The sequence below is a fragment of the Solanum verrucosum genome, unplaced genomic scaffold (assembly GCF_900185275.1).
Source record: "Solanum verrucosum unplaced genomic scaffold, falcon-dt-bn FXZP01000187.1, whole genome shotgun sequence".
NCBI classification, from domain to species: Eukaryota; Viridiplantae; Streptophyta; class Magnoliopsida; order Solanales; family Solanaceae; genus Solanum; species Solanum verrucosum.
The window spans coordinates 692,798-711,116 of NW_026020413.1; the positions used below are offsets into that span (position 1 = coordinate 692,798).

Genomic DNA, 18,319 nt, shown 5'->3' on the forward strand with positions numbered 1-18,319 from the left:
AGGCCTACGTGGCACTATCCTCTGGGGCCCAACTTGGCAATTTTTTCAAGCTATCTGATTAAAAGTGCCACGTAGGCCGAAAAGGAGTAGAAAATTATTTATAAAATAAGTTCGGGGGGGGGGTGGGGGGGGGGTAATAGGACATTAGTATAATATAAGTGTGTCTCTGGGATTTCGGGCATAGGTTGGAGGGGTACTTATGCATTTTCCCAAGAAAATAATCAAGATATTATTCTATAACCAACACAAAAAATTAATTGTCCATAGGTTGAGAAAAACTAAGCACTACTTAATGGACAAATGAAGGAAGACTCTAGACGTCTACTAAAGGTTTGTAACCATGAACGTAGATCAATTGGTAATGTCTTCCTCCAATATTTTAGGTACCTTTATTGGTGGATTTGGATATTAAAAATAACAATCCTAGTTGGAAAAACTTGTGCATTCCACACGTCTATTTACATAATTAAGTTTTCCTAAAGATACCATCAAAAGGGATATAGTGTAGTGGATGAGACTGTTTCTTCATCAATCAGAGGTCTCAGGTTCAAGTTAGGTGACTATGCTAAAAGCTTTAGTAGGGAGCACTTCCCTCTGAATGAAGCCCTACGCTGCACGAATTTGAATTCATCGAGCTCCAATGCAAATATCGAATGAGAGACAAATTCCAACAATGAGTGTCATAGTGAAATGGAGAGCTGGTTATGAAAGTTGCATCAACATATCAACCTCTTATTCTACATTTATCATCACTTAGGCACTTTCCTTTTAGTGGCTTACATCATAAATGCAACATTGGCTTCTTTCCACCACGATGGGGCAATGGACCGTCGTATACCACTTACAAAGTGAACAAGTGATGATGGACCCCTTTTTTTTCCTTTTTAAATAAAAGGGTCAAAATATTTTCTTTAGTACAAATTTAATATCAAATATATTAATTTAATAATAATGCATGCATTTGAGAAATTTAAAAGGTCAAATATACCCTTAAACAAGGGATAAAACATAAGTACCCTTAGACTATGACTGAAATCTCAGAGACACACATCAATTAAACTAAGGTCCTATTACCTCCTGAACTCATTTTTTTTTATAATTGTGTACACCTTTTGTCTTACGTGGCACACTCTGTGACTCCACGCAATTGAGACGCGTGGAAGATATTTGGATGCCATGTAAGCCAAAAAGGTGTACAAATTTACAAAAAAAAAAAAAAGAGTTCCAGGAGATAATAGGACCTTAGTTTAGTTAAGATGCGTCTCTGGAATTTCGATCATAGTTTAGGGGGTACTTGTACCTTTTCCCCTTAAACAATTAAAAAAATTCAAAGATTCTTGAACAATTAAAAAAGTCACAATATGCCTCTATGTGGTTTCCACCATTAGTGCAAAAACATAGTTGAATCATTTTTTATTGTCCAAGGATATGTTTGAAACAAATGATAATGCTATGAGTCGATAGGTTAATGAAGGACAATCATGAGATAAATCACCAATATGCTAAAACATTTTTTATCCTTTTTTATTGTTTCTTAATGGAATAACACATAAGTACGTCTGAACTATGATCGAAATCCCAGCGACACATCTTAACTAATTAGGGTCTTATTATCCTCCTAATTGGACACATGTAGTTGATGGCTGCACTACCTCCATTTTTAACCTCAAGTCTTGAACTTGATTCGTATTTCCCATTGGAAACGATTTATCCCTTTAATGGTCGCACCTTATACACTAGTGTTGAACTTGATCAATATGCAATGGTTAAAAACAACAAAATTAAGAAAAATAAAATAAAATAAAATAATAAACGTTTACAACTCAGACTTACAGTCTAGTGATATGTGTGAGAGTCTTCTAAGCATGTGTGGGTTCAATTCCCATTACACCCAGGGGCGTAGCTATTGCCAGTGCCCAGTTGGACACCCTTCGTTGGAAAATATATATATGTCGAATACTACGTTAAATGATATATATTTATAAAAGTTGGACACCCTTGACAAAAGTTATGCCTTTGATATAGTGGTAATGGGTGTCCATTTGAGTCAAGGAGTTCTAATTTTAAACCCCAAATAACACAATATTTTTTATTTTATTTTAACAGCCACACATCATTATTCGTAGATATCTTCAATAAAATTTCTGACTCCGCCACTGATCACAACTTTCCTATAAAGTACACTGACTTGCTATCACTAAAATTATATTGATTATAAGATAGAATATTCTTACACTACTACAATCAACTTATATTAAACGGGACCCCCAATGTAATGGACTTTAATATACCTACATATATTTAAAAATATCCTATCCCTTTATTCCTTTCATGAGTATATTTTCCACTATAAATATGATCTATGTACATAAACACTATGTACCAACAAAGTAGGTGACTCAAAGAAAAAGGCTAAGCTAGAAATAGCTAGGGATACAACTCAAAAGAGAAAAGAGCAAGAAGATGGCACAAGAAGAAATGAGAAAAGGACCATGGACAGAACAAGAAGACCTTCAACTTGCATTTTATGTGAATTTGTTAGGCGATCGACGATGGGATTTCTTAGCCAAAGTTTCAGGTTTTTAAGGTTGGCGGGAGATATATAGATTAGGTAGGCTTGTCTTGGACATGAAATTTTATTTTCATGGAACAACTTCTAACTCTTTTTTTCTATGTACAAATTTTGTTTTTATGTTGTGTAAATAGATTTGAGAAGAACAGGAAAAAGTTGTAGATTACGATGGGTGAATTACTTACATCCTGGTCTCAAACGAGGAAAGATGACTCCACAAGAAGAACGTCTTATTCTTGAACTCCACTCCAAATGGGGAAATAGGTTTGACTATACTTCAAACTTCTTTATGTTTTTTTATCTTGTTAGAATTTCTAACCGCGCTATATATATAATAAAATTAAATTCCTTTATGTACTTAGATGGTCAAGAATTGCAAGGGACGTATCCGGGAGAACAGACAATGAAATAAAGAATTACTGGAGAACACACATGAGGAAGCAGGCTCAAGATGAGAGGAAGTTAAACAAAGCATCATCTAGTATTTCTCCATCTTCATCCTTCTCCAATACTTCATCTTTCTCGTCTAATAGTCCTGATGTGGATTTCACACCCATTATGGAAAACAACGAAAGGAACTTCTACCATATAGGTGGACTACAAAAGAAAGTTGTTGACCATGATAAAGGAAAAAACATGAAGGTGTACTCTATGGATGATATATGGAAAGACATTGAATTATCAGAAGAAAATGAAACAAAGAGTAAACAAATTATGCCATCAACTATATGGGATTATTGTCCAAACACTTTATGGATGGCTGATGATCAAGAAGAAAGTAAGATGTTTCCTATGTTTTATTGCTTGGATAACCAGGATAACACATTTTTGGCTAACAAAGGGTTATTTGTTTGAAGGCTCTTTGTTTTTTTATAGTTGGTGTAGGTATTGAAAGATGAGTTTGTACTCTAACACGTTAATAAAGAAAAATAAGATGGGTAAACAAGTTGCAATATGGTTATCATTTGTGAAATGCAAATTGCAAATAAAACAAATTTTGCTTGGTTGAAGTTTATCATTTGCTTGGTTGAGAGTAGTTTATCAATAATGAATAGAAAATAGTCTATAAGAAAAATAAAGTGTGAGGAGTGTTATAATGAGATGTATACTATAAAGAGGTTTTTCTTTTTGGATTTGTAGTAGTTTCTTGAGTCTACCTAGTGTGTTAAATTTTTCACTATAGTAGTATTGTGTTGCTTCTCTTGAGTATTGTATTTTGCACGTTAAAAGAACTTGGTATCTTCGTTATTCTCTTGTTTTTGTTATTATAATTTTTTTTATGTGAGGTGTTATTTTCGAACAACGTGGTATCAAAATCACGAAGAAACTTTGCCTTAACATAAAAAGAATATCTTGAAAAAGATAAGAAATAATAATCAACAATCTCTCACTCTCATTCGAAGGTGACTAATGTAATTACCTCAAAGGAAGCAAGAGAGATCTTACAAATTTCTCTCCAAGGAATTGATCAAGTGAAGAAAGTAAGACTTCAAACACTAATGGTTTATTTTGAAGTTTTAAAAATGAAATAATCCAATCCATTTAAGTTGTTAAAAAATGATGGTTGTTGTGAATAAATAAAGAAGTAAGGAGAGGAAGTAGACGATGTACGTGTGGCAGAAAAGTTCCTTCACTTTTCAATATCTAAATTTATTTTATGTGGTTTGTGCTATTAAAGATTTCAATGATTTAGACTCCACGACGATGTGTTAATTGGAGGGTTCTTTACAAACTCATGAAAAAAAAATATATCAAGATGAGATAAAGAAGAATCACTATAGCAATTTCTTAAAACCAAGACATCCTTCCAAGATTATGAAGGTGAAAAGAGATCTATAGAGAGAATGAATTAGGAATAGATCAACTAACGAATTCAACTAATGTAGAAATAATATTGAATTAAACATAACTCGTATAAATGCGGAATAAACAAACTAAAAAGCAAACTACCTAAAGGACCTGGTGACACCAGTATAAGTGCATCTATGAATACGAAACAAGTCTCAAAACTAAAACAACTATCTAGAACGAAATAAGACAGAAAATAAAGGAGCTCTAGAATCCAGTACTGTTGAACAGGAAACAACTCACCCTGAATCCAATAATCAACAATCTCAATTGTAGCAACAAGTCAAGTACCGCTAGTACTTGACTCAGTACCCACATGCAAAAAGGGTGCATCACGTATAGAGTGAGTACGGAAAACACGTGTGCTCAGCAAGCTTTGATTACTAACTCTTCTTAGAGGCGAGAACGATGTATATTTTAAAAGATTTTTTCCAATAGTATAATTACATCATAAAAAAAATCACATCAACATGACAATTTAAACATATACTTTTCCAAACTGTCAGTTACACCAGTGATGATATTCCAAGATGTCTCAAATATAACGAGTCAAATCAGTTTCACAATCATCTCAACAACTCAACACCAAATCAATATGAAATGCAATGTAGATGAGATGTAATGCAATGCAATGTACTGACAAAAATATCGATATACACCCGCTTCCTCTGTCGGATAGTCTAGACTCAGGGGGACTCATGAGGTCCATATATCTGTGGGAACCATTTCTCATCGGCATAATAATACTCACCGATACTATTTTTCATCGACATAATATCACTCGATAATTGTTTTAGTTTTTAGACAAGTTTGTAGAGATCAATAAAATGATAAGAGATAATATTTTTTTTTGGAGATATCTCAACGATTAAAAAAAAATTTCAATCTCTTCTAAAGTTGATGGCCATAAATTAATTAAATATGTTTATTAGTTGTAAAGAAAATGATAAATAATATTTTGTGTTTTGTTCAACTTGTTGAAAAGGGATTTGATATTGAAAAATATCCATCCTTGGCCTAGAGATCATTCAATTCAAGTTGAAATTTAATTGCTAATGTGCATATGAAAAAAAAAATATATATTTTCTTTGAATCTTAAGACAATTGATACAATGTGTGTGACTGCTAATCCTGTGCAAGATGAATTATTGGGACATGCAATTTGAATCTTGATTTTTACAATCACCAATCTCAATAGTAGGAGCAAGTCAAGTACCGCTAGTACCTAACTCAGTTTTTGCACGCAAAAAGGGTGTATCAAGAATAGAGTGTGTAGGAAAACACATGTACTCAGCAAGATTTCATTACTAACCCTTCTTAAAAGTGATAACGAGGTATATTTTAAAAGTTTCTTTTCTCAACAGTATAATTACGTCATAAAATAAATCCCCTCAACACGAAAATTTAAACATATATTTCCAAAACTGTCAGTTACACTAGTGATGATATCACAAGATGTCTCAAATGTAACGAGTCAAATCAGTTTCACAATCATCTCAACAACTCAACACCAAATAAATATGAAATGCAATGTAGATGAAATGTAATGCACTGACGAAAAACTGGTACACATTCGCTTTCACTGTCGGATAGTCGGGACCCAGGAGGATTCATGAAGTTCATATACTTGCCGGAACCATTTCATATCGACATAATAATACCCGTCGGAATAATTTCTCATTGGCATAATACTGCTCGACAATTGTTGTTTGTAGAGATCAATAAAATGATAAGAGATAATATTTTTTGGAGGTATCTCAAAGATTAAAATTGAGGGATGAGTAGAATTTCAATCTCACATAAAATTGATGGCGGCCATAAATTGATTAAAGATGTTTATTAGGTGTAAAAAATGACAAATAATATTTTGAGTTTGGTTCAACTTATTGTAAAGGGATTTGATAATGAAAAATATTCATCATTGGCCTAGAGATCATTCTATTCAAGTGGAAATTTAATTGCTAATAAATCATTTTCTTTGAATCTTTAGACAATTGATACAATGTGTTTGAATGCTAATCATCATGTGCAAGATGAATTATTTGGACATGAAATTTGAATCTTGATTTTTACAACACTCAAATCAATAGAAGAAAAGAATATGCATGGTGCATGTGATCCCTTCAATCAACCATCCTAATCATTTGTCTAGAGCTTATATTGTTAAAAGTATGCAAGGAAGAGTTTTTTAAAGGAGTCCATGGAGCAACCAAATCACTCCAACTTGTTTATACAAATGTGTGTGGGCCAATCAATCCACCTTCTTTTGATAAAAATAAATACATCTTGCTCTTCCTTGATGACGTTTGTTAACTAGATTTATTTCTTTAAAGTATTTGATGCTTTCAAAATTTCAAAACACCCTTAAAAATAGACATTGGCTATAAAATTGAAGCTTTAAGGTTTAACAGAGAAGGCAAATTTACTTCAAAAGAATTTAATGAATTTGGTTAGTCTCATGAAATTCAACACCATCTTATACCATACTCATCACAATAAAATAAATTAAGGAGAGAATGAAAGAATTGAAAGAAAGAATAGAACAATTTTTAATATTGCAAGACGTTTGTTAAAAGCTAAAAAAATTCAAAGGGATTTTGGCCAAGCTTTTTCTTTACATTTTTTTTTATTAATAGGTCTCCAACAATAACTATTAGAGGACAAAGTTAAACTGTTAATTTTAAGCTAAAATTAGTTTGGAGGTTCATCTACAATAAGAGTTAATTGTAGGTTATTTAGTGGATGATTTAATTTTTTGTAACTTTAAACTTTTGGTTGATTAGTGATGTTTTGAAAGAGAAATTTTTGAAGAGGGTCGTGTTTTTACTCCTTTGAACAAGAAGGATTTTCACGTGAAAATTTATATTCTACATGTATTCAAACGTTATAACTTGCTACATGAGTTAGTTGAATCAATACAAAGAACACGTTTCTTGTAATTAAGTTTAATTGATAAGGTGTTTTTATAGATAAATTTTAATAGGTCTAATATTTGTCAAGACACTATTCAACCCCCCTTCCCGACCTTATAATGCAATCACATCTCTGGTCCGATAGTTTTTTATTGTTTCCATATTTCTAGTGTATTTAACTCACGTTAGGTCCACTCCTACCATCTCGAACCTCTACACATATTTCTGATAAGGACTCGATCTTTAGAAGCATTCCCAATTGAATCTATGGAAGTGAGACTCTCTATCCTCTTTAATCTTTAAAGCAAATATTTTATATAGGATAATTAGTGTTGTTCAAGATAAGCCAAGAAAAATAGAAATGTGGAAAAGGTTTGATGACTCCTCAACAATATCCTTATCTTTCGATTCTATCACATGCAATTTAAAAGGACAAAAATGGATGAAGCTAAGATAAGATTAATTGCACACATTATCTACTTGTAAGTTCTAAACTTTTGACATAAATTAATTGATTAGTGATATGATTGTGAACTGAGGTGTATTGATCAATACTCCTTGGACATATCTTATTATCCTTTTGTTGCTGCTAGAAGTGTCCAATAAATCACTTAATCAATGTTTTAAGGGCTTCGTAAGTGTTGTAATTATACTCATCTATAAAATTCCTTTAAAAAGCAATTCACATAATCTTTGGAGTCAATATTTATATAGGAATTAATGAGACTATATGTTATTGAGTTCAAATGACACAACATAATTAAGCAACATACATCCTTTTGATTTGAAACAAACACATTCTTGATTTCAACACCAAAAAAGTTTAAGCTAAAAAAATACATTTTCAATTAGTATTTTGTTATAATTAAGCATTTTCATATAATTACTACCGACGGTTCATTAATTTTTAGAAATTAAATGTAGTGAGGAAGTCGGGAGAGATATATTTTATTTCTCTTGTGATTGTTGTACGAAAAATCGACTGATTTAGCTTCCTATTAAAGGAAGTTGTTTCGAGACTTTTCAGAAAGATGTTGCAAGGCTTTTCATTTATAAGTTGTCTACTCCATTGCAAGCTTTAAAAAGCTGCTACAAGACGTTTCAGGAAACTGTTTACAAGTCATCTCACTATTAGAAAAATAGGATGTAGCGGCAGATAAATTCTATAACCAAATAGTAAAATTTGTCGTTCATCCTATTTAGCGACAAATTATCATAAAAATATATTAGATAAGAGCAATTTAGAGAAGAAATTTGTAGCTATTTTTTTTATAGTATTTGCATAAACTACGTTCAAGCTATTTACTCGAGCTACTTACTTGATTGCATACTTCTTCAAATAGCTATAGGAGACTATGAAGTATTTTAATGAACATCCACAATGTAGTGTATATAACACGAATAAACTTAATTATAAGCATTTTGTCATATAATAACTACTACCGACGGTTTATTCTTAGAAATTAAATGAAAAAATAACTCAAAAATATAATAGTACAATATGTGCCTAAAGTTTTCACTTATTTCATCCAGCTGATTCCAAAAAAAAAAAAAAGTGTCGTGGAGCTAAGTGATGTTTCATTCTTTGCACCATTAGGATTTTCACATATGTTAGGCGGATTCAAATTTTTTATTTTTAAAATTTGAAATTTAAATTTAAAATCTCAAAGTAAGTTTTATATTTTTTAATCGCTATGTCAACTCCTAATCTAATATTTAAAGGTTCAAAATTGATATAGGCATATAAATATTTTAAAAATTACCTTATAAATATCATATAATTATTTTTTGTCGATAAGATTACACTCTAGATCTGCTCTGATGTCCAAGTATCATAAAGTTATTGGTCATTGCTTTTCACACATATGATGACCCATCACATCAGTTAAAATAAAACCAATTGAAGTTAACCAAATTGCATGACATGATTTTGAATATATTAACATATGGTGACCACAAAATAAGTACAAGTGGCCAACATGATTTTCAGAAATGTCTTAATTAACGGTTTAAAAGCCTTCATGCATCGTAAGTGCGCAACACACTATCTAGTAGCAAGGAATAGTCCTCGTCAATCTATATAGATTTTTAATCATTCTAATGCTTCCATAAGAAGAAAAAGAGAAAAAGACGAGATTCAATCTATTTTTTTAAAAAAACAAGTTGGTTTCTAATTTTTTTTTTTCATGTTTGGTTGATTGGTGAAAAATATTTTCTATTGTTTGGTTGGTGAAAGAATAACATTTTCGAGAAAATATCTTTTATTTTTTGCTAGAGAGTAGAAACTAGTTTTTAGGAAAATAATTTTTGACCTGGAAATCAATCTCGATAGCTGAGCCGGCGCCTGACCCTGGCACCAGAACTGGAACATGACCTCAACGATTGATCTAGGATCCGACCACAAGCTGACCCCAACTTCGAACCCAGGATCTGACCCCAAGTCCCGACCTAGGACCCAAAATTCGAACTAGGACCCGATCTTGACCCTCATACATGAAGTTGAACACGACCTTGACGACCGATCCAATTTCGACACCCGACTACCAACCCAAGACCCTACATTCAAATTGGATCCAACCATGACCCTGACCCTGAACCCGATGACTGATCCAAGACACAACTTCGACACTTGACCCAGACTCGAATCTAGCACTCGAACCGAGACCCACACCCAAACTGGGACCTGACTTCTAAATCAGGATTTGACCCTGACACTCGACGTGGGATCCAACTCCCAAATTGGGATCCGATCTCGACACCCAACTTAAGACACGACCCCGACTTTCGATGCAAGACCTGACTTTTGAATTGAGACTCGACCCCAATACTCGACTTTCGAATTGAGATTCCACTCAAAAACCCAACTTTTCAATTGGGATTCGACTTCAACATCCAACCGCTATGACCGATCTAGGACCTGAACCCAATTCCTAACCAGGACCCAACCCGATTTTGGACCCAAAATCCGTCTCTTTTACCCAATTTAGAACCACACCCTAACACGTGATTCATGATCCCACCCCGACACCCGATCTAAGATATAACCTTGAATCTTAGCCCGAAATCTGACACCCACATTGAGATCTGACTTTAAACCTGAGACCTAAGTCTCGAATCGAGGTCGAGAGTCAGCATATGAATCACAAATCAAGAATCGGATTCTGAATTAATATTGGGTGTCAGTACTCGAGACTCAAGTTAGGGTGGAAAGTTGAGGTGTGAGGTTGCAAAAAGACTTGGAAAATATTTTCCTTACTTCTTGGAGGTAAGTCATTTTCCTTAAATTTGAAGAAAATAAGTTGATTTGGAAAATATTTTTCAAAACATTTAAGCCAACCAAACATGAGAAATTAAAAAAACATTTTCTAAAAATATTTTCCGTTCATACCAAACATACTTAAATTAAAAGTGTAAAAATTCAATGTAATCAAGTGATCATGTATACGACAAATATTGGTAAATCTCTTTAAAGTTTTCACAATTTGCAACTTATATACGTACCATAGACTTCAAATATTACCCCCCCCCCCCCCCCCCGCCCCTCTAATATGAAACCGAGTTTATGCATACATTTTGCCTATTGGGACCAAATACGTGTATGTTCGGTATGAAGGAAATGATTTTTTAGAAAATTGATTAGATTTCTTATTTTCTTATTCGATACGTAAGAAAAATATATTATTTTAAAAGTCTTTATATATAATCAATAAATACTATGTGAGGCAGAGGTCGGGGATGGAGTGAAAATACAGTGTGCTGGAGGATGAGGAGGATACAATCAACGTGGAATAACATTTGTGAAACTTATTTTTTCTACGTTTATTGGAGAAGTGATCATTTTTCTCATTTTTAAAGAATTCTTTTGACTATCTGAACATGAAAAAATTAAAAGCATTTACTGTACACACCCTTAATCCAATTGATTTTTCTAAGAATTTATTTTTGAAAATGGGGCATTTGGGTAAATTATGGCTTAATTTTTCTTTTTTTGAGATTTTTTTTTTTAAAGTAACATATTTTGAAATTATTTCTTCGTTGTCTCAAAAGAAACAAAATAGATAATAATAAACAAATGTACACATCTCTAATCCATAAATTGTCCACGTTTGTATCTTGTTCTGAGATAAAATATACTATATACTCTTGATTATTACTTATTCTAGTGTTTTGGAACTAATGTAATGTATTTTGAAATTTGTTGGTAAAATGCTTGAAAAATTGGCTAAATGTTGAACGAAAAGAGAAGACAAGGTCATTGTTTGCCTCTTAGACGTTTTAAAAAAGGGATACAATATAGTGAGAGGAATGACAGCATTCTTCTTCTTAGGGTTAGTTCTCTTTTCTTTTACTTAATATTATTTTATCATTCAAAACATGAATTCTTGCTATTAATTATAATCAGATTATGAGTGTCTAAGCACCCTTGTTCTAGGGTTATAACGAATGTATGAACATTATATCGTAATCTAAGTGTTTGTTATTTTTCTACTATATGGATTATTCATTTAATCATTCAATTACTACTATTTATTGATTCCACCAATAGAGTAAATGGATAATCGTTAATGGAACTCGAAAGAAATAAGTTAGAAATAGAACGTGGATTAAATGAAATATGATGAATTTTTGGCTAGGTACTATTTTAGTTTTAAGTTTGAAAGTAGAAGCAAAACAGATAAACAATCAATCAACGTTTTGTAGAAAACACTTGTTCACTGCTAGACCAAAAGAGGCGCAGCTACATGCATTGATATAGAATCTTGACATCTATTTCTAAGTTATTTTTTTATGGCTCGATGAAGAAGGCTATATGGGAGAAAGAGTCAACTAGTACTTGAAAAATCCTGTATTGATTCTATATTGCTTTTTTGATCAATAATGTTATGATTATAGTCTTAAGAAAAATGTGTATGTTGTATTTTTTCTTATATGTATTTTTTTTTTTGTTGGTATTTTCTCCTATTAGACTTCTTGTATTTTTATTTGAGCTCAAATTAGTATTTTATTACTCATTATATGTATGTTTTCATAGAATTTTTATGTTCTAACAAATTCATGAAATACACGCACAAAGCACGTGTCCAAAAAAGATAAATGGAGAAATGGAATACAAGTGTCGAGTCTTAGAAATCGTTGGTACTAATGCTTTAAATCACAATAAGCAGTTCAAGTATAAGAATAATATACAAATACGTACTAAACTAAATATGAAATCATGAAATATAACAAGTAATGCATATCTGAAATTTGCCCATTCAGACGACCAAATGGTCTAAATGAACATAACCATAACATAACATATGACTTTTAAATTGATTTTTTTTCTATATCTAGTAACTATATATAAAACTTAAGTGTTGACTTGATCTTATCATAGTTTTTTCCATCAATAAGTTCAAACATCTGGTAATACTTCACTAACCAAGGAATTGGGAAAAAAGAAAAGTTGCTATGTAGATAAAGACTAACCCTCTTTCCCACTTTCATTGATAATACATACATATAAAACATGTTAACCAACAGTTGGTCCTAAGAACAACACACACAAGATATGATAAATAAAATCGATCATTTTGAAATGAAGAAATTATTAATTTTGTACGATCGCTTTAACATGACAATATAATAAGTCATCTAGACATCAAGTTGATCATGCATGATAGCAATAGATAAACTATAGAATGACTCATGTTCGAATATTATGATGTTGTTGGACCGTTATATTTTAAAAGAAATATGTCACAATCAAGTATTTTCGTTGGATCCGTGAAAATTATATCAACAAGATTAAATCTCTTTATGGAAAGCAAGATATCCACGTCTTAATTTGAAGATATTATTATTTTTTACTAGTTAATAATTTCTTAATTATATCTTCACCAACATTTACCAAGCATATCAATTTAGCAACGGCTTAATCTATTATACCTTTCTTAATCAATTAGTTTAAACATCTGGTAATACATCACTAAAGAAGGAATTGGGATCTCAAAGTTGCAACTTAGAAGACCAACCCTCTTTCCCACTATCATTGACCAACTAATAGTGAAGCATTACATTTTTCCTTTTGCATACTTATTTTGATTTGTTGTACTCGAGTTGAGAGTACAGTCTCTCTACCTCTACAAGATACTATTAAGGTCAATGTATGGTTCACGTACACTCTATCCTCTTATGACCACACTTGTTTAATTTCACTGGATATGTTATTATTATAGTGAAGTAGTACATCTACAAGCTAAGAACATGACTCGCAAGATCATGAGTTAATTAATTAATCATACTAGAAGCTGATTCATTTTGGGATGACAATTTAATAAGTCATCTATACATCAAATTTATCATATCAATAGTGAAGTAGAGTATGACTCATAGGAAGTGCAATTACTTTAAACATCTCCAGAACATAAAGAAATAGACAGATGCAAAAAAAAAAAAAAGTTCATTTTTTGAAATCTGTTTTTTTCTCTTAATAAATCACTCCATTCAGTAAATTGGAGATTGGACATAGATTGTGCCACGTCCTAAATTATACTTTTATCATGCTAGAAAGAAAGCAATTTAAAATTGAGGCATAATACATATACTTGCTCTTAATTTGTCATCGATCGGCTGACATCTATCTCCTCTAATTTTGGGTGTACACAGATAAACACTTAAACTTGTATATTGTTAAATAAGTAGAAACATATGTCCTGGTGGCATATATAATACATGTAGGATGTCAATTAGGTTGTGAATTGCCAAGTAAAATGCATGTGTCTACTTACTTAACTTATATATATACTAGTTATTTAAAACGTGTGTTGCACATTTGTCCCTTATCATTATTATAAAAGCTTCTAAAAAAAAGTCGAGTTATAAAAATAGAAAATGCTAACAATAGACCTCTGCATTTGTCATTAAAGAAAAATATGTGTAGCTAACAAAGAAAATATAGCCTCTAATATTATGAATACGTCAATACCATATATGTTCGACTTATCCTTTATAATTTCGTGTTCAACGCTCTGCATGTAAGTCACATAGTAATCTGTAAAGAGATGTAGCAAAGAAAACAAACTACAAATTTGAATGTACGATTAAAATTTACTAAAATTAAAATTACTCATACTATTACATAAATGATATATTAACACTATTTCTCTCTTCATTTTCTCTAATGCTTGCTTCTTTTTTTTTAACTTAAAAAGTAAATGTTCATTTCATATTAAGAACACAAATGGAAAAAAAAAAACGCTTCTTGTGCATTGCGTGATTAATATTTTTTCTTAAATATTCTTTTTATATTTTGTACATTAAGCTGGAAAGTGGAAAGGTTGTAATTAAAAAATAAAATAAGATAAAATTCACAAAGAAAATGAAAAGGTAACATGATCTAACTATTGAGAAGGTTAGCACTAAGTTAAGAAGATTTAAAAGTTATACCAATTAAGTAGTAGGCTAACATTAAAACGTTCAAATTATTATATTTTATGATAAATGATTATTATTTTATATTTAATTAAATAAATATTTTATAATATTTTGATTTTGTATAGGGTAAAATGATAATCCATTTTTTAATTTTTTGTTCCAACTTTTAGTAATATATGATGAACACGCATAAATATTAATGAGTATATTATTTCTTAAAAAAATGAAATATTATTAAATAATATGATTGAGTTTTATATATATATATATAAAATGTGTCTAATTGAGGTTTTATACTTTGTCTCACTATTAAATGTGACACTCCAATTTCATCACCTAGATAATAATATGAGAAGTTAATAAAATAAACTCTATTTATAAGTCAAAAAATGAGTTCGTAAAGCAAAAGGGAAAAGATAACAACTATCCAAATTAAATTTTTTGATAGTGTTAAATGTTTTTTTGTTGGTAAAATAGTGTTAGAAGATCAAAAGGTTGCATGAGATTAATACCATGCAAATTGTAATGCAATATTAATGTTTCTTCAATTAAAAGCTTGAGAGGAGATTATTTACTTTTTGTACCAAAAATGGTGTAAGATTAACTCTGACCGAAAGGGAAAAAAAATTCTTTCAACTTTTTTACCTTTTGAATCTCTTGATAATTTTATAATGAATGTGTTCAAAATATTATATTAGATTTTTATCCACAAGCACTCAAAACTAATTATTTAATTATAAATATTAAAAATTAAGGTGTAAAAAGTCTTATTATTTATACTTTTAAAATCAGAATATCTAAGAACATAACTACTATTTTTATATAAAATTTAATTGTCTCTTCATATATAACTTATCCACCATTAATCTAATGCTATGTCTTTAACCTTCTCTTTTTTTCCAAAAAAAAAAATCCAAAAAAAAAGAAAGTAAGCATTCTATCACATTCATTCTTTAAAAAAAGAGAGTAAGCATTCTGTCACATTTATTCTTAAAGATAAAAGTTAATGTACATACAAAATTAAAAGTACAAAGAACATAAAAGAAAACTAAAAACTAATACACATGATCAGCAAGACAATTAGACATTTCTTTTTTACTTTTGTCTCTATAATGAAATTTGAAACAAAAACTAACATAAAAATATAGTCTATATTTAAGCATACAAAATAAAAATTTGGAATTAAATTAAAGCAAGCTGCTAACAAAGCAACAATTCAACTATATAAAGAGAGATAGAGAAGTCTCATTATAATTTTAATTACTACAAATAAGTATGAACTAATTACACACCAAGCTCCGATGCTTCAGTAATTGAATTCTTGTCTATTCTCGTGATTGGACAAAGGAAATCTCACAACTTTCACCATAAATTGTGACATTATTTCATCAGTTTAAAGCGGCCTACACACAAGAATTATAGGAGTAGTAAATAAAAAAAATTCTTAAAAAAGTTAAATTTATAGGATAAAAATTGCGGAAACATGAAAAGTCACATAGAAATTTTAAAGATCAAATTAAAATAAATATATAAAAGATAGAGCATGAAATTTAACTTTAAAAGATACATGTATCTACCTTAAATTCTTGTCTTTAAGAAATAATTACTCATTTGTATTCTTTTTTCATTTGTGTGAGAAATTTGAAAGGTCAAGATTAAGAAATAAGAATACGAAGATTAAATATATAAAAATCATAAAAGTGGGCTCTAAACTGAAGATGCATGCGTAAAAAAATGATGTAATTAATTATTTTCTGTGAAAAAAAGAGAGCAGACATGCATTTTAGAAAAGGTAATAGAACAAATATTAAAATAATCAGTATTCAATGAATTTAATTTCAATATAAATGTGACATGAATAAGATAGATATATAGATGTTTTTATTATATTTTGATATAAAATAGGAGTACAATGGTAATTCAACTTTGAAGATAGATAATATATAATATGAGTAAAATGATAAATATATTAAGCAGTTCATTGTAATTTACAATTTAATTAATATTATTAGATGTTTAATTTAGCATATTTAAATAGCCATCACTATTATCTTCGTTGCCTAACAATTCTTAATACGAGGTCTCAAATATTCCATGTAATATTACCATACCCTACTTATCTAATTAAGATGACAATCTTAAAAATTAATACTTCTTGTGGACACAATATATATATAAGTAATCAAAAACATGAAGAAAGAGGGAGTTACTTAGATGGTAAGTATCTTCAATCTGAAGGTTGTGGGTTGGTAGAAAAATTATGAATATTATTCATTTTTTCAAATTTAAAGAAGGGAAAAAGGTTTGATTTACCCCTCAACTTAACTATTTAGAGCTGATATACCCTTCGTTATGAAAGTCATGACTCATATATGCCCCTACTGTTATACAAATGGCTCACATGTACCTTTTCCCTCTAACAGAAGTTAAAAATTAATTTAATTGAAAAAATTTAAATTATATTTTTGAAAAAAATATATATAATGCATATTGTTAGCGCAATAGGCTGCTCTATTTTCCATCTCGGGTCTTCTTGCCCTTTATCTCATGCCTGGGTGTAAACTCTTTTAACCCTAGTTAGTAGACTAGCAGCCTCCTTGGGGATTGAATCCGTGAGTTCAATCAAATCGGATGGGGTATCGTATTTAACAGAAATGACAAGTTTTAGGCATATTTGATCCTCCTTACACACATTTTTTTTACCGTCTTGTTTCAACAGCTAATATAAATTTATTATTTTGATGGTCAAATTTATTTATGTTTCACTAATTTTCTTGTCTCCTCACTAATTTATTTTTACAAATACAAAAATTAAACTACAATATAGCTGCAAAAAAATTAGTTTTACATTTTCTTCTTTACACTGAAGAATGAAAGAAAAAGAAAAGAAACTCAAATATTGATAATCAAAGTAGTCAAAAAAATATTTTATGTATGAAAAAAAAATATTAAAAATATACCTTGGACTTTGCTAGAGGGATCATATATACCCCCCCTTACATGAATTTTCTTAAATTAAAAGTCAAAAAAATAAATCTAAAACTAATATTTTTCACTTCCGTTAGATGAAGGGTATATGTGAGCTCCTTTTGCAACGGTAGGGGTATATGTGGGTCATTTCTATAACGGTAAAGGTATATAAAAGTCACTTTCATAACGAGGGGTATATCAACTCTAAATGACAAAGTTGAGGAATATATTAAACCTTTTTCTCTTTAAAAAATGAAGATAATCATACTAATAATTAATCGAGAATCTTTCAAAAATAAAAAATAAAGATAAGATGCGTGTATATAATATACTTCACCCTCCTTACGTCCCATTTGGGATATATGTTGTTTATTGTAAAGAAAGAAAAAAGTTGAAAAGGTGCTCTAATTTGTTTTTATTAAATAGAAAATTTGCAAATTTCAAAACCATAATTATTCAAGGGATTTTGTCAAAACACTTTTTGAGTAGATAATGATTAAAATAGTAATGATTTGTATATTTAAAATTCAAGAAAGAGGTGACCCCTCATAAATTCAATATACAAAAAACTTTTTAAATGCTAAAAGTGATTAATATTTAA

At 30.3% G+C, this 18,319-nt stretch overlaps 2 protein-coding genes across 4 annotated transcripts in view; both read left to right on the top strand.

Annotated features, from left to right (window-relative positions):
• Nucleotides 1-2,363: 2,363 nt before the first annotated feature.
• Nucleotides 2,364-18,319, top strand: part of LOC125840740 (transcription factor MYB48-like) — a 28,778-nt gene continuing 12,822 nt past the window's right edge. For both annotated transcript variants that reach the window (XM_049519715.1, XM_049519716.1), the window contains exon 1: nucleotides 2,364-2,578. The gene's annotated coding sequence lies outside the window, so the exon portion shown is untranslated. The remainder of the gene's footprint in view (nucleotides 2,579-18,319) is intronic.
• On the top strand, nucleotides 2,440-3,428 carry LOC125840739 (transcription factor MYB48-like). 2 transcript variants are annotated; one of them, XM_049519713.1, is made up of 3 exons: nucleotides 2,440-2,611; nucleotides 2,707-2,836; nucleotides 2,935-3,428. In XM_049519713.1, exons 2-3 carry the CDS (start codon nucleotides 2,781-2,783, stop codon nucleotides 3,425-3,427), a joined length of 549 nt encoding a protein of 182 aa, XP_049375670.1. In that variant the 5' UTR covers nucleotides 2,440-2,611; nucleotides 2,707-2,780; the 3' UTR covers nucleotide 3,428. The 2 variants fall into 2 exon arrangements, with proteins under 2 accessions (XP_049375670.1, XP_049375669.1); XM_049519712.1 differs by lacking the exon at nucleotides 2,440-2,611 and having other exon boundaries at nucleotides 2,665-2,836.

Coding starts and splice junctions, on each gene's coding strand:
- LOC125840739 (XM_049519713.1), top strand. CDS start 2,781: ATGACTCCACAAGAAGAACGTCTTATTCTTGAACTCCACTCCAAATGG. Junction 2,837..2,934: donor CACTCCAAATGGGGAAATAG/GTTTGACTATAC, acceptor TTATGTACTTAG/ATGGTCAAGAATTGCAAGGG.